The following is a 23,467-nucleotide window of genomic DNA, read 5'->3' on the forward strand; positions in this document are numbered from 1 at the left end:
AACCAAAACAAAAAAACTCAAGAACCGATATAAAATGAAAGCAAAAAACTGACTAATCGAGTGTACCCACAGGTCAGTCAGACGGTGGGAGAGAGTACATTTGCAAACCAGGATGAGTTTTCATCAGTATATAGTGTGTTAGAGCGCCTCTGGTGGAGACATAACCTAACAAAAAACGTTCAGCGTTGAAATCGTCCCCGCTGACATGGGGCCAGTTGTTTTGCGCCGAGAGCTCACAGAGACGCCATGAAAACTGACCGGAGACCAGCTCAAGCAACGGCAGCAACTGTGCATCTTCCCTACCGGCAACGTGGCAAGACTTAACACAAAGTTGTACTTTTTTCTCACGCGTAAACTACAATCCGAGGGCACCGTCAGTCATGTGGAAATGACTCAGAAAATGTTCATAGGATCTTTGTCGTTGTTGTTGTTCGAATGAGCCTGAAGATGGACGTGATTTCCTCTTCTCCAGGTTCGCATCTGTCAGACTCCTCGGGGCGTGCTCCACTGTTTACGGTCAGCTCACTGAGAACTCACAGGCGGGGATATACAGTGCAAACATAACGGACATGACGGGTTATGCACATTCAGAATCTGAATTGTGTCCACTTTTTTGTTCTCTCTCTGGGACATTTTTACTCTTTCATTAGCACCGCTTCCTGTGCAGTAACAACAGTTCAGGTATTTTGTGAACTTTATCCTCTTGTTATCACGCTCACTTGTTATCAGCTCATGTTGTGACTTTTCTGTGAAATGATGTGGCAGCTGTGGACGTACTTTGACTGCGTCTGGCGTGTGTGAGCTGGAAGAGCCTAAACACAAACTGAACACATTCATTTGTACGGATTTTACTTCGGAATAAGAAATAGGCCTTGCAAAGTTCCTTCTTCCATTTACTCGTCGTAAGTGTTAAAAGTAGGCTGATCTTGTGTGACGGGGCCATCATGGATCACAGAGGTCACGCCCGGCAAGACTCTGGCCGTCAGTCCCACAGAAAGAAAGACAGAGAGGAGTGCTACAGGCATTTTCAGCAGGACAGGGACCAGAGCTACCTACCACCGAACCACAGAGAGAGGGACAGGTATTGGGCTCATGCTGATGCCTACTACCAGACTCATTTCAACAGTCCTCCTGCCAGACCGGACCGGTATTCTTACAGCACGCAGCAGTATGCTTATGGCCATGGTCGCCCAGAACACGGAAGACCCCAGTCCAGGTGTGTATGCTCAGGGCACAATGCATGATGTTCCTTATCGATGCCTATGGTTTGTGTCAAAGTGACCCCCAACTAAATAATGGGAAGAGGTTAATAATAATTTTAGTGTTTGTAATCATGCAGTGCAGGACAATAAAACCAGACATAGCACTGCTTTGGGGACAGCTCAGGGTCAGGTACCTAAACCACTGGGTCAAGTGCTTGACTTCTTGCTGTTTAGCGCATACTGGTACTCACCACACACCTGTCACCATGAAAAGGATTACAGGAAGAGGTGGGAAAGCTGAAGCCACCAGTAAATTGCTTCTTTTAAATTCTGTATGTCAGTGTTTCTGCACATTATGCCTGCTCCAGGGTGTCAAAAATGAATGAATGCATTGGTGAAGCCCTTTATTTCTAGGCATGGTTATGACTATCCAGCACACTGGGACTACAGAGACAGCTATGGATATTATGACTACTACAGAGGACAGCATGAACGACAGGGTACGGTGATAGCCCATGAGACAACTAAGCTCTTTTTTATTATCAGTATACGACACTCAGTGTCTTGGTAAAAAAACAAATAAAATAGTACTTACGTGTTAATCTTATAAAGATACTAATCAGTGGGGTCCGCAAGAGGCCTGGAGGATGGAGCGCCACCCAGACACAGCATACAAGCAGGAACATTCAGGGAGCTCCTACACTGAGGAGTACAGCTGAGCAGCGAGATTCCATTTCTATTAAAGTCATTTCTATTAAAGTTGATTTGATTTGTAAGAGAGAGAGAAGAAAGATGGTGGATTTGAGTTTAAAAAAAAAAATATTTTGGAAAGATTATTGTGGATGTGCAGTCTTTGCTATGGTTGTTTGCCTGTTTTGGCACCACTCTGTTCAAAGAAGACTTTTTAATCACATGTTGTTATTTCTACATTTGTGTACTAAAATGTTATGTATCACTGGAATAAGAATAATAATTTTGTCATTTGTATATCTGTATTTCAAAATGAGTGTAAACAAACAGAGTTGATATATCTCTATGAAAATGCAATTTATTGTTGCTTTAACTCTTTCAGGTGTGACCAAGCGAGGGAGAGCTCCCAGCATTACCTCAATGACTTATCCTATTTTCTATCTTTCACTTTCTTTCTTGGTCGGGAAAACTGCAAGTGCAATGTCTGTACGAAAACACGGTGATAAATAAAGGAATTTTGATTCTGATGTAATGTAATAATGTGGACGTTGCTTAAAGCGGTTTAACTATTATATCTAGTTTATTTTCCGGTTTAGCTTGTGACTATTACTTCGGGAAACAGAAAAATTTTAAAAACTTTTTGCTTTATTGACGCTCAGACCTGGGGGCAATGTAGAGTAGCCAATTAGCCTAACGTGCATGTTTTTGGAATTGTGGGTCAGGCACAGGGAGAACATACAAACTCCACATAGAAGGGCCCAGACCGGGATTCGAACCTGGAACCCTCTTGCTATGAGGCGACAGTGATAACCACTGCACCACTGTGCCGCCCAGAATTCGTTGGTCATATTTTTTATTATATTATTATTATTATTATGATTATTATTATTATGATTATTATTATTATTACTATTAAATAAACTACCTGACTAAATGTAATTAGTCACTTACCATCATTGGAAACCAAAACAAAAAAACTCAAGAACCGATATAAAATGAAAGCAAAAAACTGACTAATCGAGTGTACCCACAGGTCAGTCAGACGGTGGGAGAGAGTACATTTGCAAACCAGGATGAGTTTTCATCAGTATATAGTGTGTTAGAGCGCCTCTGGTGGAGACATAACCTAACAAAAAACGTTCAGCGTTGAAATCGTCCCCGCTGACATGGGGCCAGTTGTTTTGCGCCGAGAGCTCACAGAGACGCCATGAAAACTGACCGGAGACCAGCTCAAGCAACGGCAGCAACTGTGCATCTTCCCTACCGGCAACGTGGCAAGACTTAACACAAAGTTGTACTTTTTTCTCACGCGTAAACTACAATCCGAGGGCACCGTCAGTCATGTGGAAATGACTCAGAAAATGTTCATAGGATCTTTGTCGTTGTTGTTGTTCGAATGAGCCTGAGGATGGACGTGATTTCCTCTTCTCCAGGTTCGCATCTGTCAGACTCCTCGGGGCGTGCTCCACTGTTTACGGTCAGCTCACTGAGAACTCACAGGCGGGGATATACAGTGCAAACATAACGGACATGACGGGTTATGCACATTCAGAATCTGAATTGTGTCCACTTTTTTGTTCTCTCTCTGGGACATTTTTACTCTTTCATTAGCACCGCTTCCTGTGCAGTAACAACAGTTCAGGTATTTTGTGAACTTTATCCTCTTGTTATCACGCTCACTTGTTATCAGCTCATGTTGTGACTTTTCTGTGAAATGATGTGGCAGCTGTGGACGTACTTTGACTGCGTCTGGCGTGTGTGAGCTGGAAGAGCCTAAACACAAACTGAACACATTCATTTGTACGGATTTTACTTCGGAATAAGAAATAGGCCTTGCAAAGTTCCTTCTTCCATTTACTCGTCATAAGTGTTAAAAGTAGGCTGATCTTGTGTGACGGGGCCATCATGGATCACGGAGGTCACGCCCGGCAAGACTCTGGCCGTCAGCCCCACAGAAAGAAAGACAGAGAGGAGTGCTACAGGCATTTTCAGCAGGACAGGGACCAGAGCTACCTACCACCGAACCACAGAGAGAGGGACAGGTATTGGGCTCATGCTGATGCCTACTACCAGACTCATTTCAACAGTCCTCCTGCCAGACCGGACCGGTATTCTTACAGCACGCAGCAGTATGCTTATGGCCATGGTCGCCCAGAACACGGAAGACCCCAGTCCAGGTGTGTATGCTCAGGGCACAATGCATGATGTTCCTTATCGATGCCTATGGTTTGTGTCAAAGTGACCCCCAACTAAATAATGGGAAGAGGTTAATAATAATTTTAGTGTTTGTAATCATGCAGTGCAGGACAATAAAACCAGACATAGCACTGCTTTGGGGACAGCTCAGGGTCAGGTACCTAAACCACTGGGTCAAGTGCTTGACTTCTTGCTGTTTAGCGCATACTGGTACTCACCACACACCTGTCACCATGAAAAGGATTACAGGAAGAGGTGGGAAAGCTGAAGCCACCAGTAAATTTCTTCTTTTAAATTCTGTATGTCAGTGTTTCTGCACATTATGCCTGCTCCAGGGTGTCAAAAATGAATGAATGCATTGGTGAAGCCCTTTATTTCTAGGCATGGTTATGACTATCCAGCACACTGGGACTACAGAGACAGCTATGGATATTATGACTACTACAGAGGACAGCATGAACGACAGGGTACGGTGATAGCCCATGAGACAACTAAGCTCTTTTTTATTATCAGTATACGACACTCAGTGTCTTGGTAAAAAAACAAATAAAATAGTACTTACGTGTTAATCTTATAAAGATACTAATCAGTGGGGTCCGCAAGAGGCCTGGAGGATGGAGCGCCACCCAGACACAGCATACAAGCAGGAACATTCAGGGAGCTCCTACACTGAGGAGTACAGGTGAGCAGCAAGATTCCATTTCTATTAAAGTTGATTTGATTTGTAAGAGAGAGAGAAGAAAGATGGTGGATTTGAGTTTAAAAAAAAAATATTTTGGAAAGATTATTGTGGATGTGCAGTCTTTGCTATGGTTGTTTGCCTGTTTTGGCACCACTCTGTTCAAAGAAGACTTTTTAATCACATGTTGTTATTTCTACATTTGTGTACTAAAATGTTATGTATCACTGGAATAAGAATAATAATTTTGTCATTTGTATATCTGTATTTCAAAATGAGTGTAAACAAACAGAGTTGATATATCTCTATGAAAATGCAATTTATTGTTGCTTTAACTCTTTCAGGTGTGACCAAGCGAGGGAGAGCTCCCAGCATTACCTCAATGACTACGAGGATAATCCCTCCAGAGACAACGAAGAGGTTTCCTCTTATTATGTGGGGACACTAGAAAGTTCCAAAAACTCAGGGTTGTCCTCCAGCAGCTATGAGCTCAGTCAGTACATTAACGGAGCTGAACACAGTGAGCCTGTTCACAGTGCTGTTGCAGGTGAGTGTGCAGTTAAAGCTCTTTTCTCTTGGCTCCACTTTCATCATGACACATGGTTTTTTCTCCTCAGAGCACAGCACTTTGCATCAGGTGTCAGATCCTCTGAAGTACTCAGTCCCTCATGCAGTTGTCAGCTTTGGGCCTGCAGGCCAGCTGATACGAGTCACTCCAGGACTGTCCACACAGGACAATGTCAGCCAGCTGGAAATCCACAGTCTGGAGGTACGTTCAACAGTAGCCTTTGCTGAGAACATCATTAGACTTTCTTCTTTTTATCCACTGTCATATTAGACAATGGATAAAAGATGAATTCTGCCTGTATGTCTACACAGGTCATAATGAGTGACACCCAGGAGCAGCAGGAGATGAGGACATTCCCAGGACCTTTAACCAGGTGTTGCTTTGTCATTTGTCACACAATTCTGAGTGTGAATGTTCACCACAAGGATTGGTGTGTCACCATCAGAATGCATTCTGCTCAGCGTCACACCTTAAATTATTATAGATAGATAGATAGATAGATATACTTTACAGATATACTATATAGATCTTTTTTATTGATCTTTATTGGTATTATTATTATTATTATTATCATCATTATTATGATAATTATTATGAGATTTTTTTAAAAATCCAGCATCTGAATGTTCAAAGTACTTGATATTTTTTTCATGTTTTTGAAGGGAAGACTTGCACAAAGTAGATGCTATAGAGTTTGCCCACCAGAGGGCAGGAGCCTGCATGAGGGGTGACCACAAGCTCCACGATAGGACTTCTGCTGCCCTCTTGTGGAATCTACTGATACTGCTCTGCAGACAGAATGGAGTAAGCAAATCGTGGCTCGCTATTACGTGTGGAAGTAGTACACACTGGCTTTACCGTAACAGTAAATGTTACATTTTTCTCTCTTATAAAATTATCACTAAACTTTCATTGTTGCAGCAAATTGTTGGCTCGGATATTGCAGAGCTGCTGATGCAGGGCTCACATTCCGATGGAAGCTTGGAGTCAGATGCTCCCACACTCATCGACTTCAGCGAGAGCACGACTGCTGAAGCGCCACCTCGCAAAGGAGATGACCTTCTCACAGGAAACTCGAGCAGCTTCAGCTCTGAGACCTCTGAGAAGGCCCTGCAGAGCTACACCCAACTGTTGTTGGCTGGCAGAAAGAAGGTTTCTACCTTTCTAACTCTGTTCAGCCGATGTTTATCACGTCTCTAGTTGTATGTGATATAATGTGTAATAATGTAATACATGTTTTTCTTGAAATTCTTGAAAAGTCTCCAGTGAGTGGGGCATGACACATAATGTTTCTCTGCGAAATGTGGTGCGGTAGAAGTATAGAGTAGCATAAAATAGAAATACTCAAATTAAGTGTTAAGTACTGCAAAACTGTACTCACAGTGCTGGTACAGTAAAGGAATCCACTCATAATCTCAGCATCAACTCCAACTGTCACTCTACTCTACTTTACTAATCTGATTTATTCTGGTATTTGTAAGGATACATTCTTTGACTGAGTGGCCTAAGCTTTGCCTTATGTCTTTATAGTAGTTGATGTACTGTGCTTGGGTCTGAGTGTTTGTCACCCATATTCTTTTCAGGAGGCCTTGGAGTCAGCTATGGGCAACGGCCTGTGGGGGCATGCACTTTTTCTGGCCAGCAAAATGGACAACAGGTCCTATACCACTGTGCTGAACAGGTGAGAAAGACCATGAGCATTCCAAGAAATCAGTGAACACCTCCACACACAAATGGTTAACTGTGAAGAAATGTGAAGACAGTTCAGTAATGGAGAAGAGAATAGAACAGAACAGAATAAGCACTGAACACCTATAGCCTTTGGCTTCTGTCAGGACTAAGGGAGGAAGACTCACCGATGCGATACTTGTGACTTGTGTAACACATGATAGGGAACAAGAGAGGACATCTATTCTATCCAATGTGTCCCATGTCTTTCCCACAGTCCCATGTCCAAAAATAATGACCTTTATTTAGAATTTGTGGAAGGTAATTATAGTTATGAAAACAAGAAGAGATCAGATTTCTTCATTCCTATTTGAAAATGGTAAAAAAAAGAAAAAAGAAGTTTTATATCTTTGCATAAGACAATATGTTATGTAGTGTGTTCACAGGAGCTATAGTTAATCAGAACTGTGGAAGCCTTTTTGATGAGGGGTGAAAAGTCGTCACTTTTAAACCAAAGTCCAGTTGCCACAACTTAAGCTATTCTATGCTTAGTCAAAGGTGGGGAGCTTATTAATAAAGCAATAATGATTAATTATTTCTTTGAACTTACCGAATTTCATTATTTCCTAATTTGATGTCTCCACATCAACGATAGCTAATACAGCTGACAAAATTTCACAGAAATATCTAATAGGATAAAATGATGAAGCCATGAGATTTTATATCCAAAAGTTTAAAGGTCAACTTCACATTTGGTCAGATACTGAATTGTGACACCAATCATGGATGTCCACCTTGAAACTGTGCTGATTGTAGAGATCTTCTTCATTGTCAATATATTGTTGACATGCATCACCAAAAAATAATGACTTTTTCTAAATTCCTTTAAAGTCTCACATGTCATACATGTATATTATAAATCTGGACAGACATAGATGTAAACTGCAACTTGACTAGTAAATGTGAGGTGGTAATTCTAGTTAGGAGGGTAGTCGTATTACAGTACATATCAGACTATTAACACTTTCGCGGAGAGCATAAATAATCTGGGCTTGACATACAATAAACTCAATTGATACATTTTACTCTCTGCATCAGTCACAGAGAACTGATTCATTTTCAGCAGCAAAACTGTGCTGAGTGAGGAAATGTTTGTGCCATATCACTGCAGTTTCTGCAAACTATTTATCACGTAACCCGATCCATTTTTACAGACTATTCCTGCCCCACCAGTATGTCCCACTCAGCATATGTTCTTTAGTGACACTAGAGGAATGTCTGGGTGGGGGCCAACAGATAGCCAGTCTGATTTTTACTTGTAATTGACAGGAGAGGCAAAATTTGAGCTGTTAGCATCCGGGATGCTGTTGAAATGTGATGTCTCTTTTTTGGACAGTAGTTCTGCTGCTAGCATGTGATGAAGCCTCTGTTTAAGATGTGCAATGACTTTAAGTGCTCTCTGGCAGGTTTACAAGCCAGCTAATGGCCAGTGATCCCCTCCAGACTATCTTTCAGTTGCTGTCTGGCAGAATCCCTGCTGTAGTGACGGTAAAACATCCAGAACATGAATCGTCACAGTTTCTATCACTGTAATCTAAAATGTCAGTCTATTCTGTAAGAGTTTTGATTGTGATGTTTGTGTCCAGTGCTGTGGAAATGAAAAATGGGGGGACTGGAGACCCCATCTGGCCGTTATGCTCTCCAATGAGACAGGAGATCCTGCTGTCCAACACAAGGCCATCGTCACCATGGGAGATACTCTTGGTACAGCTGCACTGACTAAAGAACATCTCGTGAAGTTGCTTCTGCACAGATATCCAGGATGATTGTTTTGTGTTGCTCTTGCCCATGCAGCCTCCAAAGGCCTCTTACATGCTGCCCACGTGTGCTACCTGACGGCCAGTGTTCCCTTTGGGGTGTTCACACAGAAGTCAGAGAGGCTGGTGCTTCTTGGCAGCAGCCACAGGTGGGCTGCACTCGCTGCTTGATGTAATTCATCAGCTGAGTCAGCTGGAGATGTAGAAAAGAAAGCAGCAACATCATTTCTGCTATTTCTATAAAAAGAAATTCTAAGAAACTGCTTTTCTGCAAGGCAATAGGTAAATGTCTTTCATTGCTGGTATGTGTCCTCTCTTTTAGGCAACCCTTTCAAAATTTTGCCACAAATGCTGCCATCCAGTGCACTGAGTTGTATGAGTACTGCCAGACACTCGGGGGCAAATTCTTTTCAATACCATCCTTTCAGGTAGCTCCTGTTTACTCCAGATCTCACTGCCTTCTACACATAGTTTTATTAATAATTCACTTCTCATTTGCAGTCATATTTATACAAATGTGATAAAGGGGCATGTGATGCTGAATGTTGCTGTATTCAGGTGTACAAGTTCCTGTACGCCAGTCGACTGCTGGACTGTGGGCTGGCATCTCTGGCCTTTCATTACTGTGAGGTGGTAGGACAGGCAATCCTCAGACAGAGGGAGCCTTTCTTTGTGCTGACAGGAGAGGTCATCAAGGTGTTCGCACGCCCTCCTATACACACATACCTATTACATTACATTTGAGTACTGTAATCAAGGTGTGCATCAGTTAAGTTCCACGTGTATGTATGTGTCCTTTGTCCTGCAGCTCTCAGACAGGCTGAGACACTCTGAAGGTCAGTTCAGTGAAACGGGGGTTGGCGGAGGCGGGCAGGAGCCAGACTGGCTGAAACAGCTGCGTGTAAAGTACCACAGTTTACAGGTGAGCTCTCCAGACCAGCTTCTCAGTGGTTTTCACTTCAGAAGAAATCAGATATAAGAGATATAGCTGATCAGATTCAGTTTTAACTGTAATTTTCAACAAGTATACCCAAAAATGAAAATTCAGTCATTATCTTCTCTCTTACATACCAGGAAGTCAGATTTAGTTTCTTAGTCCACAAAACTTCTCTGAATCTTCACAGCAGAACAGTATTGCAAAATTAAAAACCAAGAAACAAAGTGGTGTATAGATTCATACAGCTTGTTTGGCAAAGTCCAAGTCTCTGAAACTCCCAGGCTCCCAAACTGATGTGAGAAGATGTTATTCACACCCTTTTAAAGCTGAAATCTTTGCTGTAGCTGCTAGGCTAAAAGTATCAGCATGCACCCATTGCATGCTGATACTTTTAGCCTAGCAGCTACTGCTGCTGTTTCCGTTGGAAAGCTGCTGGGTAGAAGCTTACATTTCTTATTCTGTTGTTGTTGTTGTTCTGTCTGTACAGAGCCCCCCAGGTATTGTGTCATCTCTGCACAAAAACTCAAAAAGTCTTTTGTAGCCAGAACGAGTAATTTGTACCCTCACATTTACAATAAAAATCCCACCATTCAGTATAAACAGTAGATAACATTTTTGTTTAGCTTCTATGAGAAAAAAATATTTTTCTTTCCTTTTATTTTCTAAGCATCAAAACATCCTTTATGAATACAAGTTAGCTGCATGGCATTAAAGATGGCAATTTCAGCCTGATAAACTGAAATATCTCAACAGCTGCTGGGTGAGTTGACATGAAATTTTGTATAGACATTCTCATTCCCCAGATGACAAATCCTACTGTCTCTGGCAGTCCCCTTACTTGTCCCCTAGTGCCACCGCGAGGTTGACACTTGTGGTTTTGAGTGAGATGTCTCCAGAACTGATACATGGAATGCCCTGAAATTTGGTACAAAATTCGTATTACTTTCAGGCTGAACTGTAACAACTTTGGCACTCATTTAACTTTTTCATCTAGTGCCATCATGAGGTCAAAATTTCAGTTTGTCCAATTACTTTGGTTTACGACCAAATTCCTGCAAAATTAATTACATTCTTTCTAGTGTCAGCTGTACTTTGCCTTTGGTGTTAACCCGTTAATGCAAGCAAGCTAAACTAGATGGTGAACATGGGTAAACATTGTACCTGCTAAACATCAGCGATGTCACTGCAGGACTTTGCTTGCCTTGTTGAGACATTGAATCTATTAGGGATGAGAGAGTACACTGTTATCTGTATCTGTATGTGTTCAGCTGACTAAATTATCTGTATCTGAGTCTGAACTGGAAATGGACACAGCTTAAAATGACACTGGGTTGGACTGACCAGAAGATTTTCATTTTGGTCTGAAATTGATACAGGTTCATCAGAAGTTGCATTATTTATCATTTATTAGAAAACTGACTGACTGACAGAAGAGCCTCAGAACGGAACAACTTGTTAATAAACTTGAATGACGAAACTTCAGTTGCCTGCCCAATAAGGATTGTCTTCATCACGAGTACAAATACTGACACATTTCACTTGGATGAGTAAAACAAAGTAGATTATCTGTGATGGATATCCATTTCGACAGAGTACTCACTATGAAAGCACCCGCTCAACCCTATACACTGACTCTTCTAACTTAAGTCTAAATGTGTTATCTTACTCAGACGGGGAGTTACGACTGTACTGAAACATACCAGCCACCTCCTGAGGAAAGTGCGCTGACCTATGAGGATAGAAAAGTGTGCTTAGGTAATTTTTAATCCTCTCATTACCTCCAGTGATACTCTTGTGTGGCTTGTTTCTCATGAGAGAGCAGTGTCCACAGCCTCAGACTGTTCATCTGCTAATGAATACACTTATAAATGTTATTGCCATTTTTATTTGTCTACAGAGTCAGACTTGGATGCCCTAAGCTGTGGCAACCAGAGTCCAGAGCCTGAGCTCCTTTATTACAGAGGCGCTGAGGATCAAGAAAGCCTCGAGCATCAATTTGATGGGAACACTGAAGAAACGACAGCGTTGTCATGGGACACCACCAGAGCTCAGGACTGGTATAAAATGTTCACGTTTTATTTACTTCAACCACACAGATGAAAATTCTTATATGTGATATCTTGTCCTAATGAACCCTGTTATGTCACCCGTCTCCCCCTGTTGCTATGTCTAGGCCACATGCCAATTATCCAATGCCAGGAACAGTGGTTTACGCTCCCCCAGCGCCTGCGGTGGATGTGAGCCAAGACTTCAGTTATCATAACACAGATAGTGCTGAAGTCAGAACCGCCATGCCACATTGTCCTCCAAGTCATCTGCCATCAGCAGCAGAGGGTGAGAAGCCCTAATGTTAAGACAGCATTCATTCCTTTGTCCATTCAAAGATTTGCTACGGACTCAGAGGAGTCAGCTTGTGTGTGATATTTTATTTCATTGTTCATACAGGGACTGGGTTGTCCTCTGGAGCAGGCACAGTGAGTAATGTTTGTAATATTCCGTACTGATAAAAACAGCAGGGAACACAAAGATAATCACCGTCTGGTTTGATTTCAAATGTTTTCTAGCTTTATATTGCTGAAACTGAAGTGTTTTACTACTGTAAGCGTACTGTGTGATAGTAAAAGTATCCAAAAAGTCACCTGGATGTATCCTGCTGCTTGCATTTGCCTGTGAAGATGGGGGGTCAGATGCTGGAAACTGGCATCATTCAGCAGCAGGGCCAAAGCCAGCATAGCATTCCGCCAGGATTAGAGGCCTCGGGGCAGAACAACGAGCCTCCTAAACAGGTGGGTGGAGCCCACATCCTATCACCACCTATTAAACCACATTACATTCGTGGTTTGACACGTATCCCCTTTTCTCTGTGATTAATGCAGAGCACGAAGGCAGGGTGGTTCAGTGGCTGGTTCAAATCAAAAGCCAAAGAAGTTCAAAAGGACAAGGAGAGTCCAGAGCAGGGAAGCCCAGCTCAGACAGTAAGAAATGATATACATCACAGTGTTCAGTTCTCATCAAGGTTTCAGTGTGGTGATGGTGTGTTTGTTTTCTCAGGAACTCCCACCTACTACAGGCTTCTTTCCTCCTCCACCGCCTGCCGTCTCCTCCCCTGGCACATTTCCGTCCCAGTCTTTCTCTGCAGGGATCAATCCCTTTTCAAGGAAATCAGGTGAATTAAAAAGTGATTCTAATGCTGTTCATTTTTGATTTCAGCCATCCATTTCTGAGGTCACTGACCCCTTCACGGGAGCTGTGTCTCTTCTGGACCAGCGTGTCCAGTTTCATATTTTGGCTGAAGCAAATGACATGGAGCTTGCATTTTTTTTAGCCCTGAAACATAAAACACTGGCAGTAGTTAGGCTTCCACTGGTGACATTTTACCTAAATTAAGCTATGCACATATGTTTTCTATAAATATCCATTCCTTCTCCTTAGGCCAGCAGCTGGGGTAGACACCACTAGCCAGTATTGCAGGTAAAGTAAGCCACTTAAAAATAAGCATAAATGTACCATATTTCAGATTATTAAAGGATTACTTTTAATTAATTTTAAATATGTTTGTTTGTGTTTGTAGGATCATTGATGACACTAAAACCAAAGCAAGGACATAACACCACATGCTATTAACAGTGCCTTTTGGTTGTTAATGAGAGATTCACCTGAGCTTGGATGAACACCAAGCACAGCACTGCCCACATTTCTTTTTTAAGGATGCCCTTTCAACCCCCCCCTCCCCCGGCTTGCCCACCAACATGTTGTATATTAGATACAGGAATACTTCGGGATGGACTGGCACAGTAACTCATGTTGCAGCGACTGAAACAGCTGGGGTGTGCTTCCTAAAAGCTGACTACGGGGAACTTACCAATGGATGCAGGACATTTTTGGGGGAAGGGATATCTTAATTGACCCCAATAACCATTTGCGTAGGAAGAATTTGACCTGGAGCTTGAACCAGTAACCATGACCACTTCAAAACTGTCCTCACACGTGATGTCATTACGTCACCCCCAGATTATCTTTACCATCTGTTAAGTGTTTTAGTTTTAATTAGTTTTAACCAGGGGGAGAAAAGGAAAGAATGTATTCTCATGTTGTCTTGCTGTCAAGATGGATGATACCACATGGTGAGGGAAGGGAGGGGGAATGAGTAAGATCTCTACCAGGCAAACAGCCAACACGCCCTACACCCCCAGCGAGCAGATTCTTACAAGATCAAACTGTTTATCTGCTGATAATATCTGTAATGCTTTCATCTGATAAAGGGCTATATTAATATTTCTGTTCTATAAATGTTTGTGTGACGACAGCTGCCTAGAGGAGGCTCTTTAAAATTTATGTGAAACACACAGTAAGAATCTACTCTTGAAATACATCTTTACAATCTTTTAGACTGACTGTGTCACATTTTGATGTAATTGAGATTTTTTTTTTTTAACTTGTGTCATATGGTTTATGTATTATGTCAGCGCTCTTTTTGTACATATGTACCAGCACAATAAATGTATCAATTACCTGTTCATTAGTCATAATTTTTGAATAAATACATCTTGCTAAGAAATAGCTGGGATTCCAAATGAGGCCACTCACTTAATGTAGAGCGAGTGACAACACGGCAGGTGCCGTCTCCTTTTACCATTAGTCTGCATTTGCCAAGTGTGAATGGGACCCACTGGCCAGGAATTAAGCACAACCAGGATTACCACCAACCACTGCTTACTGCCTGCCAATAACATGTCAGGACGTAAACACATTCAGAATGGATGGCTTTATGAGAGACAGCTTTCAATGGCATCCGAAAAATCTTGGCCTGTGCCTCTTTTGGCAAATATGGAATTTCTTGCCAAGTCATTAACCTAATTCTAACTTCAAACATTATTGTTGCATAAATTTGATATGTTCTTATTGTTTGAAATGATTCCTTAGAGAGAAATGATTCTTATTAGTAAAAAAAAAAAAAAAGAGGGGGTGCTGATAACAATTTTGAAATTCCCATTTAATGAAAAACAAAAAACTCATTCAGTGAGCTTCATCTTTAAAGCTTAAAGTTTTTTACCACTACAGGTTAGGAAGGGGAAACACATTGCTTGGCCACAGCATGATCTCCTACATGTTCAAGTATGAAAAGCCCTGTTACAAATCCAACATGCTTGTTGTGTGTATATGTTTATTATTATTATTATTACAACTGACATGACATGCATTCTGAAATGATGAAAAAATAACACATTTAAAGATGTGATGCTGTGCTGTTGTAGTAACTCACCTATGCAGACAGTCACAGCCTCTGGGCAACTACTACCTGAAACTGAGTGTTGAAATCTTCTGTGTAGTGAAGTGATGAACCTTCTGGAAATGTTTTGTAATTTGGTTTATACCCACAGTTTCTGTACAGTTGCAGATTAGGCTGCACTAATGTGACTATTATATGTAGAATATAATTTCACTTTCCACTTTCCAAAAAAGAGTGTTGTAAAGTCCAAAAGGCAAAATTTGTTAAAAATCATCTTGTTTTGGGACTAACGCTGTTCACCTTTCCAGCAGCTGAGAAACAACACATGGGAACTTCACTTAGAATTTGCAGCCTTTATTTACTGACAAACTCTAACCTGCACTATACACTTACTGCTAAACTGTCAACTTGCTGCTTACTCTTTTCATCCTGCTCTGCTAACGTTCATTGCCAATCTCTTTCAGCTTGCTCTCTCTTGCTCAACCACACACTACCCTCTTCTTTAAAGGAGTACTAAGCTATTCTTAGTAATAGTAAATAGGAAATTCCTTAAGTCATTACCACCTACCTAAATCACTACCTGCAATTGCAAAAACATACCTTAACATTGTGAATTGAATGGATCTGATGTGTCTGGAACCTTATATTTGCATTCAGATATAAAGTTGCAAATTGGGTGAATAATACCAAGACAGTGATGGATGTTTACAGTACCTGTCTTTAAACTGATTCAGACACTCTTGTCCCTGTGGCTCAGCATATGCTTTGAAAGCTTTGCAGCACACTGGAATGATTTGTTACACTCCATACAGACAAAGATCCTCCCAGCACAGGTTTGCTCCTGGTGAAGATTCAGCGTGGCTAGGTGGCTAAAGTTCTTGCTGCAGCCTGTGCAGCTGTGAGGTTTCTCTTTACTGTGGACATACTGGTGTCGAATGAGGCGGGAAGCCATGGCAAATGCCACGCCACACTCTGTGCACTTATGGGGCCGCACTCCGCTGTGAATGGCCTCGTGTTCGGTCAAGTTGGAGGACTTTGTGAAACACTTGGAACACACTGAGCAGATGTAGGGACGCACTCCTGTGTGGATCTTTTGGTGCTCTGCCATACGACTGGCAAGAGCAAAAGCCTTCCCACAGTCGGGACAGGAGAAAGGTTTCTCACCCAAGTGCTTACGCTCATGACGCTTCAGTGAGAGGGGTTTATTAAAGGTTTTGCCACAGTGCGTGCATGGGAAGGGCTTGTTATTGGTGTGCATGTTCCGCTCATGCTTTCGCAGGTCAGAGGAGCGGATGAAATCTTTGCCACAAGTGTCACAGACGTAGGGCTTTTCACCAGTGTGTGTGCGGATATGCTTGCGGTAATCTGAGGACCAGATATAGGTCTTGACACAGAAGGGGCAGTGATATGGCCTTTCACCTGTGTGTAGACGCTTGTGCTGCTGCAGCGTGCCCTGGTGAGAGTAAGCCTTGCCACATATATCACACACATGTGGCTTGAGACCTGTGTGTGTTTGTAAGTGACTCTGTAGGTTGCAGAACTTCTTGAAAGCCCAGTCGCAGTGTGTGCACTTGAAGGGACGGTGCTCTGTGTCAACTTCGTTACGTTTTTTCATTGCTACCAAAAGTCGAGACATCTTGTTGTCTTCACGCTTTTTAAGGGATTTCTTAACCGGACGGCTCTTCTTTTTGGTATTAGTCCCACCTCCACCTGGAGAATATTCCTCAAGATTGATCTCTTTGAGCTTACATGCCCTCTGTTTGACTGAGGCATCACTTTGTATCTTATGGCTCTTGAGTTTTTTAGAGTTCCTTTCTGTCTTTTGCGCAGCATCCAAGAGGACTTCATTAGATCCGTTTATTTTATTGCTCACAATATATTTAGTGCACTGTACCAATCCTCGATTACTGCAGTCTCGGTCATCATTAAGTCCGGTATCGTCTCTGGGTGAAAGCTCAGCAAACCCCTCCACCAGGGACCAGTTTGGTGCTTGGGGGTTCAGATAAAGGATTTCAGTCTCACTACTTTCTGAAAGTAGGTTCACACCTACACAGACACTGCCAAGTGAAGAGTCAGCCTTGGTGCTGTGAGTGTTGATTAAGATCTGTCCATCTGGGGAAGAAGCAGTGACACAATGCCTTTCTTGATGTTTCTTTTTACTTTTCTTTCCAACAACTTGCAATAGCATCCCTGGGGAGATTTCATCAGCCATGGTCACTTGTGCAGTGAGGCATAAAATCATCTGCATGAGATTTAAACTGTTCAGGGAATTTTTGTTGCCCTTCTTAAAAAGACCTGAAGAAATAAAATACAGAGCATGTTATAACCATCCCCATTTAAGCCAAATAAAACCTTATCATAGCCTCAAATAATTTCTGAATATCACATAATTGGATGTAATTCTTTCATAGTAAGCCTATTGCTGTGACCATAAAGACCTCCTTTGCTGCTGCGTTCACCAGTATCTTGGGAATATCCCTCAAATAACCTCACACTTTGTCACATGAATCGTCAAACTTCGACATACTGTATGTTCCTCCATTGTTTTTATATTTCCATAAAAAAAAAAATCAAACGCACCTAGTCGACCTCATGAATTTAACTTCACAAACTGAAAACATTTCAGTGCAGCTACTTACCCTGCGCTCTCTTTCCGTGCAGGTCGATTGCAGGAGATGCCAGAGATGTGGTAGCTTCGGGTCTAGTATAACTTTATGGGAGATGTCCAGTGGTGTTAACGGGGAGATTTGGCAGCAGCCCACTCTGGGTCAGCATCTATCCTGCTAGTCAGCACAGCAGTGATATCTCCACGGCCTGGCTCAGCTTACTTTTCACTGACTGAGCTCACCCACCACCCGTTTGTATGAAGCTCCATGAGGGAGCGAGTCAGTCAGTATCAGAGGCTGACAATTAGAAATTCGCCTTACGCAGTCGAAAGATAAAAAAACGTCACTTTTAAGTATATTTAATATTATTTAGTATGTAATATTTAGTAATATACTAACTTTTTTATTTTTCTCACTTTTGGCAACGTTGGCATTGATATTTTAATCTACTAGTAGGTTGTGAGGATACACGCACGCTAACGAACAATACTGAATATCTGCCAATGTGTTTTCGCTTTAACTGTATTGTACTGCTTATAATTTTTGGAAGATGTCTCTTTGTGAGGTCTGTTTACATTTATAAGAACACCCATGATGCATTTCAGATCAAGTTCATGAGATTAAGTTCACGTGTATTTTCTTACAAAAGCCGCAATATATCGCTGTTCTTCTTATTCAACCAACAAATGAATCACAGACTGTGGAAAATCACTTGCAACAAAATAACCTCAGAGGAAACCTTATCTTAGAATACATCTTATTGTGGACATGTGTGTACAATAACAGAATGTCCTCAATTTAACTTTCAGAAGGGAGTGAAAAGGGTGTATATCGGTCTTTGTCTTTCCGTGGAAACAGAGGGTTTTAAAATAACCAGTTATTGAATAAGGTTAATTATTTGTGTACAGTAGGCTATTTTTTCCAAAGATCTAAATGGGGAATGGGTTTCATTTGGTGGTGCTTCGGTTTTGAGAACACAGAGTGCAGCTTTGATAATAAATAAGCTGAAATTCTGCTTTCCATCAGTAGATGGCGTCGTACCTCTTTGGGAACCGCTCAAAATAAAGCTTAAAGCCTTCAGTGAGAAGGATGGAAATAGTGGGAATGAACTGATAGTATATTTAATCTTTACTGGTACTACATTTGATCTCAGTACCAAGCTATATTTTCATTAGTTTCTGAATGTTTTGGGTTGTGAAGAGGTTTCACATTACTAGGAATTTGTCTTGGTGATTGGTACATTCTATGTATGCACCAATCACCAAGACAAATTCCTAGTAATGTGAAACCTCTTCACTTACATGGCAATAAAGTCTTTTCTGATTCTGGTTCTTTTCTGATATTGCTTCTTTCCTTCTTAATTTCTCCTAGAGTTGCTAACCGGACACAGTTGTTATGTACTTGGCATGCTGATCATTGGCCCGAAAGCAGAGTGGATGTGGTTTCCTTTCTTCAGACAAGACAGTGGCCTTCTCTTTTACACTGTGGAGACAGACCAGCTAGCATGTGTTAAGTAATTGAGAATCTCGTGAACCTAATGTTATAATTAAATGGACAGTGCTGGTCTGCACTCATTTCATTTTCCCGGAGGAGCAGACTGAAATTGGATACTTAACAAATCACTTTTATAAAGATCTGTTTTAAACTGAGATGCACTTTGTTCACCTGCACATATCAAGTTATAATCTCTGTGGAATTTTTCCTGTGAACAGTTTCCCACACAGTAACACCACATACATGGTGGTAAATTTCCTAAAATAAGCTTCCAGTCAGATTGGAAGTTGAGCTGAAACACGGGATTAAACTCCTTTAGATCACATCCACACTGTGCCTCTGTTTAGCAATATATGCTAAAATAAATATTGCAAAATCATACTCATACCAAAATCCAATATTTTTTCCCCTATAAAACAAAATATGAAGTGTACGAATAAGCCCGAATCGACTCGAATTTGTCGATTCAACAAATTTGCAATCAACATCCACCCATCAATCAATCTTCAACTTTTAGTTGCAGTAGTGTTAAGATTTCATAATAAGGCCGTAAGGCTGTTGCCAGAGCAGAGGAACTTTATAACTTTGTTCCCTTATTTTGAAACTGGATCATATTTTATGGAGAATTTTCAGTGGCCTCATCAGGCCACCCCAATGAAATAATTTTGGGGGGGCACCACTGTCTCTTGTATTAGGTCATGAGTTGTACAACAGTTTGTCAGTTTGTAGCTCCAACTTAAGTCAAAACTTTAAAAATCAAAATTATAGCTCCAAGGTTTGTACCTTACGTTAAGCTTCCAAAAGTGAACCTCAGGTCAAGTCACCAAAGTCACAGAAGTTGACAAAAAGCAAAAATCATTCAAAGCGATATGAAACTGAAGCGGATCAGAGGAAGTCTGTGTTTGTAACCTGGAAGCTGTCACAACAAAGCTGTGGTTGATGTTACATAAGTGTCTTTTGTAGTGACGCAATGAATGAACCCGGATGCCGAAGCTGTACTAACATCTAGCTTAAGGAGCATCACCCAGGAAATCCCTGTTGGGATTTAAAAGATTGCGGTTTGTTAGTTTACTGGGTGTTTATGTTTTTTTCAGACCCCCCATAAAGGAAAGTGTTTTTCCCTCATGAGTACTTCAAAGAAATAAAGGAGAAAACAAATGCAAGCTTTCTTCCACTGACTTTGAGAAGTCTAATCTAGAAATATTGTTGCCTCTTTTTTTTCCGTACTTAACTCGCTATGAATGTGATCTTGTAATCTCTAAGGACTAAATACACATAGATTTGAAGAAGTTAAATATGCTCTGCCTGAAAGTTAGACATGAATGAATATTTCTTTGATATATAGGCTGCATAACACTCTGGCGCATGGCACAGAAAAAGTGCAGAGTCATTCTGGAGGTGGTTCTTGAATTTCACGGTTTACTGAACTCCCTCAGTTGAGAACATACTTAATCTTGGAATTTTCCACAGAACTCCATTCTGCCAGTGAGAGTGATTGAATTTGCTTCGCTCTGCATCCTGTTGCACAAGTTGTACTCTACAGGACATCAACTCATATCGTACTTATTAGTGCAGGCTTGAAGAAGTTACACCATACAGTATATTTTTCATAAATTTGGCTTTTTAGGCCAAGTGTTTGTTGTTTTAATCGGTTTTCTGTCATTGCTCAAATTGTACATTGTACATCTATTAGCAACATATTGTGTCCAGTAAAAGTGGATAAGATGGACAAAATAATACAAATCCTTTACAATAGCGCTACTAAAAACTTCTGAATAGCGTTAAACATGATCATAGGCGTTGAATTAATGTCTCCATGACACACAAAGACAGTGAGAGACGGCAAAAGGTGTGTGTGTGTGTGGGGGGGCAAACTGTATAGACACTGTCTTAATGATCAATGTAATCACTTGTAATCAAGGGTTATCTTGATCTACTCAGACAATAAGCATCAGGCCTCGACCCACTTTTTCTTTCACACTGCCTTATCAAACACATTGTGAAAATGAGAGAGTAAGTACGTTGTTAACTGTCTGTATAAGTGATTACCAGCTTACAGAAACACTGGTCCGATCTTGAACTGGGGCATCGTAGTTGATGGATAGTCTGTCTCTTCAAAATGCCACCTTGTTGCTCTCTCTCTCTCTCTCTCTCTCTCTCTCTCTCTCTGACTGAATGTGTCTCGGTCTAAGTTTGTTTTCACACTTGGTCCCTTTTCGCAGTCCAAACAAACTCAGAGCATTTAGTCAGCATTTTTTGAAAAGAACTGAACCGAACTGAGTCCACTTCCAGAAGTGGTAGTTTCAAGCTTGCTTCAGGTCCACAGGGCGGTTCACTTAAATGTGCAATGTGAACAAAAAAAGCTCCAGATTTGCTTTGCTTTCTTCTTCTTTCTATGAACAGAAAGAGGACTTAAGCCTCATCAGAGCCGAAGAGGACCAGAAAGAGTACTGGACCCGATTTCAAATGAACTCGCAGTGTGAAAGCAAAAAGATCTGAGTTCCTTTTCTGTTGGTTCACTTGTTGGTCCACTTTAAGGAGACTGACTATGGTTCGTTTAAAAGGGGCTATGTGTGAAAACACCCTAAATCACCTTTGATTGTTATTTCAATCTGCAGCTGGCAATCAATTGTTACAAATAGAGTTGTAGTTGACAAGAATCAGTTTTAGTACCTTCAAAGGAAAGCCACTAATATATCCCATATTTTTTGCTTTTAACAGAATGACACCTTTTGCAACTGTGGCCCCTAAACTTAAGAACACTGCTGTTCCCGAATCTGTTGACTCTGCTGATGAATCTACTGAAATTTTTACAAGTTGTTATCTTTAAAAAGTGCCACACAAATGGATAGAAGCATTGCAAATACACAACATTTCAAGCAGGACTACATCACAAGTTTGCAAAACCAAAGGAAGTGTTAAATCATTCTGTCTTCAGCTGACCCCAAGTTCCAAGGCAAACAGGAACAACCTACATTTGTTTCAGGCTAGTTCTCTTAGCCCGGGATAGCATCTGGTCCAGTAAAGATTAGTGTGTAGAAGATGACACAAATATTAACACGATTACCATCTGTAACAGTACCTGCTGACTGAGGTGTTTTCATGTTGTCCTATTTACGGACGACCCACAGGCATGGCTTTGTCTGGTTTTGTGCACCCTGTGCTTACTTCGTGACCTTTGTAAAATTCCATTATCTTTGAGACTGGGGGATGGGAGTGGTGTTAGCTTCAATGGTTCCTGAAGGTCTTGGAATGGGGGGGGGGTTGTAAACTGCACGGAGGGATTTGACTATGGGGGAGGAGAAAACATGACTAGATGACCAGTGAAGGAAATAGCCTGGAAAGAAAGTTCAAGTAAAGAAATCACTTAACACACTTGTTTCATTATATTCAAATAAAGTATAAAATAATTAATGATTCTGCAAGGTGAACCCAAATGCAAGACAGAGACACGTGTAATCTGTCATGGAAAAATTATTGTAGGAAAAAGGGGGAATGAGGGTGGAGAGGCAATAACTTAGGTGAAACAGAGGACGGAGATGATGGTGGAAAGCAGAGCTAGGCCAAGCTGGACAGACAGATGGGTTAATGGAGTGGGCTGGAGGCTGGAGTAGGGGGTTAACAGGCAGGCAAGTAGGCATGAGATGATACACTGTGGAACAGAATCTCTGAGAGTGAAGTGAAAGCTCTTGTGAGGAGCAAGGATAGAAATACTGTTGTGCTAGTAGATGGATAACAGGTAGGGAGGTTCAGCAGGTGTGTGCAAGGAATCCAGGACAAACTGACATAGAAGGACTCCTACTCCTATATATCCCACCTCAATTGTACATGTTTTTCAAGGCACGACCTTGTTTAACTTTTAAACTTTTTAACTATTTATTGTTATGTGGTGCTGTTACACCAGGTCAAATTTCTGTGTACATTGTACATTTGGCGAATAAAGAGATTCGGATTCTGATTCTGATGTGTACCTTAGTGAGTCTGTTGAGAATGACCCCATGGGTAGTCGCACAAAACTTAACATTGACATGACACACATAACAAAGTATGTGGTCACTAAAGGCAGAGTCATACATATGCACAATCAACACTGGCAAATATCTACCTCCCGTCCACATCCATTACATGTAAGTGAAGGGATGAGTAATTTGAGAAAGGCTCAAAGAGAGACAAACAGGAGCACAAGAGACACATGGAAGGTGGAAACACAAGGAAACTGAGAATGTATACTCACTGTGTGTGTGTATATATATATATACAGTATAAACTTTAGATAGATAGTGAAATAGACAGATAGATAGATAAATATGTTATTGATCCCGAGGGAAATTCAAGCAATTTTATTGTTATTAAAACCATTTGGTGATTTGGTGTCTAGCT

The 23,467-nt window shown here is 41.2% G+C and overlaps 2 protein-coding genes across 3 annotated transcripts; one reads left to right on the top strand and one right to left on the bottom strand.

Moving 5' to 3' along the window:
- The first annotated feature begins 86 nt into the window (after positions 1-86).
- Positions 87-14,272, top strand: LOC124061006 (protein transport protein Sec16B-like). 2 transcript variants are annotated; one of them, XM_046392488.1, is made up of 24 exons: positions 87-1,216; positions 1,617-1,702; positions 4,668-4,770; positions 5,112-5,314; positions 5,385-5,536; positions 5,647-5,708; positions 5,998-6,139; positions 6,257-6,487; positions 6,919-7,016; positions 8,470-8,551; positions 8,650-8,767; positions 8,858-8,969; positions 9,143-9,248; positions 9,379-9,516; positions 9,629-9,742; positions 11,428-11,512; positions 11,655-11,814; positions 11,931-12,091; positions 12,203-12,231; positions 12,433-12,543; positions 12,634-12,732; positions 12,809-12,923; positions 13,190-13,228; positions 13,329-14,272. In XM_046392488.1, the coding sequence occupies exons 1-23, from the start codon at positions 945-947 to the stop codon at positions 13,204-13,206; spliced, it is 2,796 nt and encodes a 931-aa protein (XP_046248444.1). In that variant the 5' UTR covers positions 87-944; the 3' UTR covers positions 13,207-13,228; positions 13,329-14,272. The 2 variants fall into 2 exon arrangements, 1 of the variants encoding a protein (XP_046248444.1); XR_006843664.1 differs by lacking the exons at positions 87-1,216; positions 1,617-1,702 and adding exons at positions 2,937-4,069; positions 4,470-4,555 and having other exon boundaries at positions 11,931-12,231.
- A 552-nt stretch (positions 14,273-14,824) lies between these two features.
- Positions 14,825-17,847, bottom strand: znf648 (zinc finger protein 648). Its single transcript, XM_046392901.1, has 2 exons — positions 17,627-17,847; positions 14,825-17,282 (listed from the first exon to the last, which is right to left on the bottom strand). Exon 2 carries the CDS (start codon positions 17,233-17,235, stop codon positions 15,718-15,720), a length of 1,518 nt encoding a protein of 505 aa, XP_046248857.1. The 5' UTR covers positions 17,236-17,282; positions 17,627-17,847; the 3' UTR covers positions 14,825-15,717.
- Positions 17,848-23,467: the final 5,620 nt, after the last annotated feature.

The sequence above is a fragment of the Scatophagus argus genome, chromosome 6 (assembly GCF_020382885.2).
Source record: "Scatophagus argus isolate fScaArg1 chromosome 6, fScaArg1.pri, whole genome shotgun sequence".
Classification (NCBI taxonomy): domain Eukaryota; kingdom Metazoa; phylum Chordata; class Actinopteri; family Scatophagidae; genus Scatophagus; species Scatophagus argus.

Coding starts and splice junctions, on each gene's coding strand:
- LOC124061006 (XM_046392488.1), top strand. CDS start 945: ATGGATCACAGAGGTCACGCCCGGCAAGACTCTGGCCGTCAGTCCCAC. Junction 4,771..5,111: donor TCCTACACTGAGGAGTACAG/GTGAGCAGCAAG, acceptor TAACTCTTTCAG/GTGTGACCAAGCGAGGGAGA. Junction 8,970..9,142: donor CTTCTTGGCAGCAGCCACAG/GTGGGCTGCACT, acceptor CCTCTCTTTTAG/GCAACCCTTTCAAAATTTTG.
- znf648 (XM_046392901.1), bottom strand. CDS start 17,235: ATGCAGATGATTTTATGCCTCACTGCACAAGTGACCATGGCTGATGAA.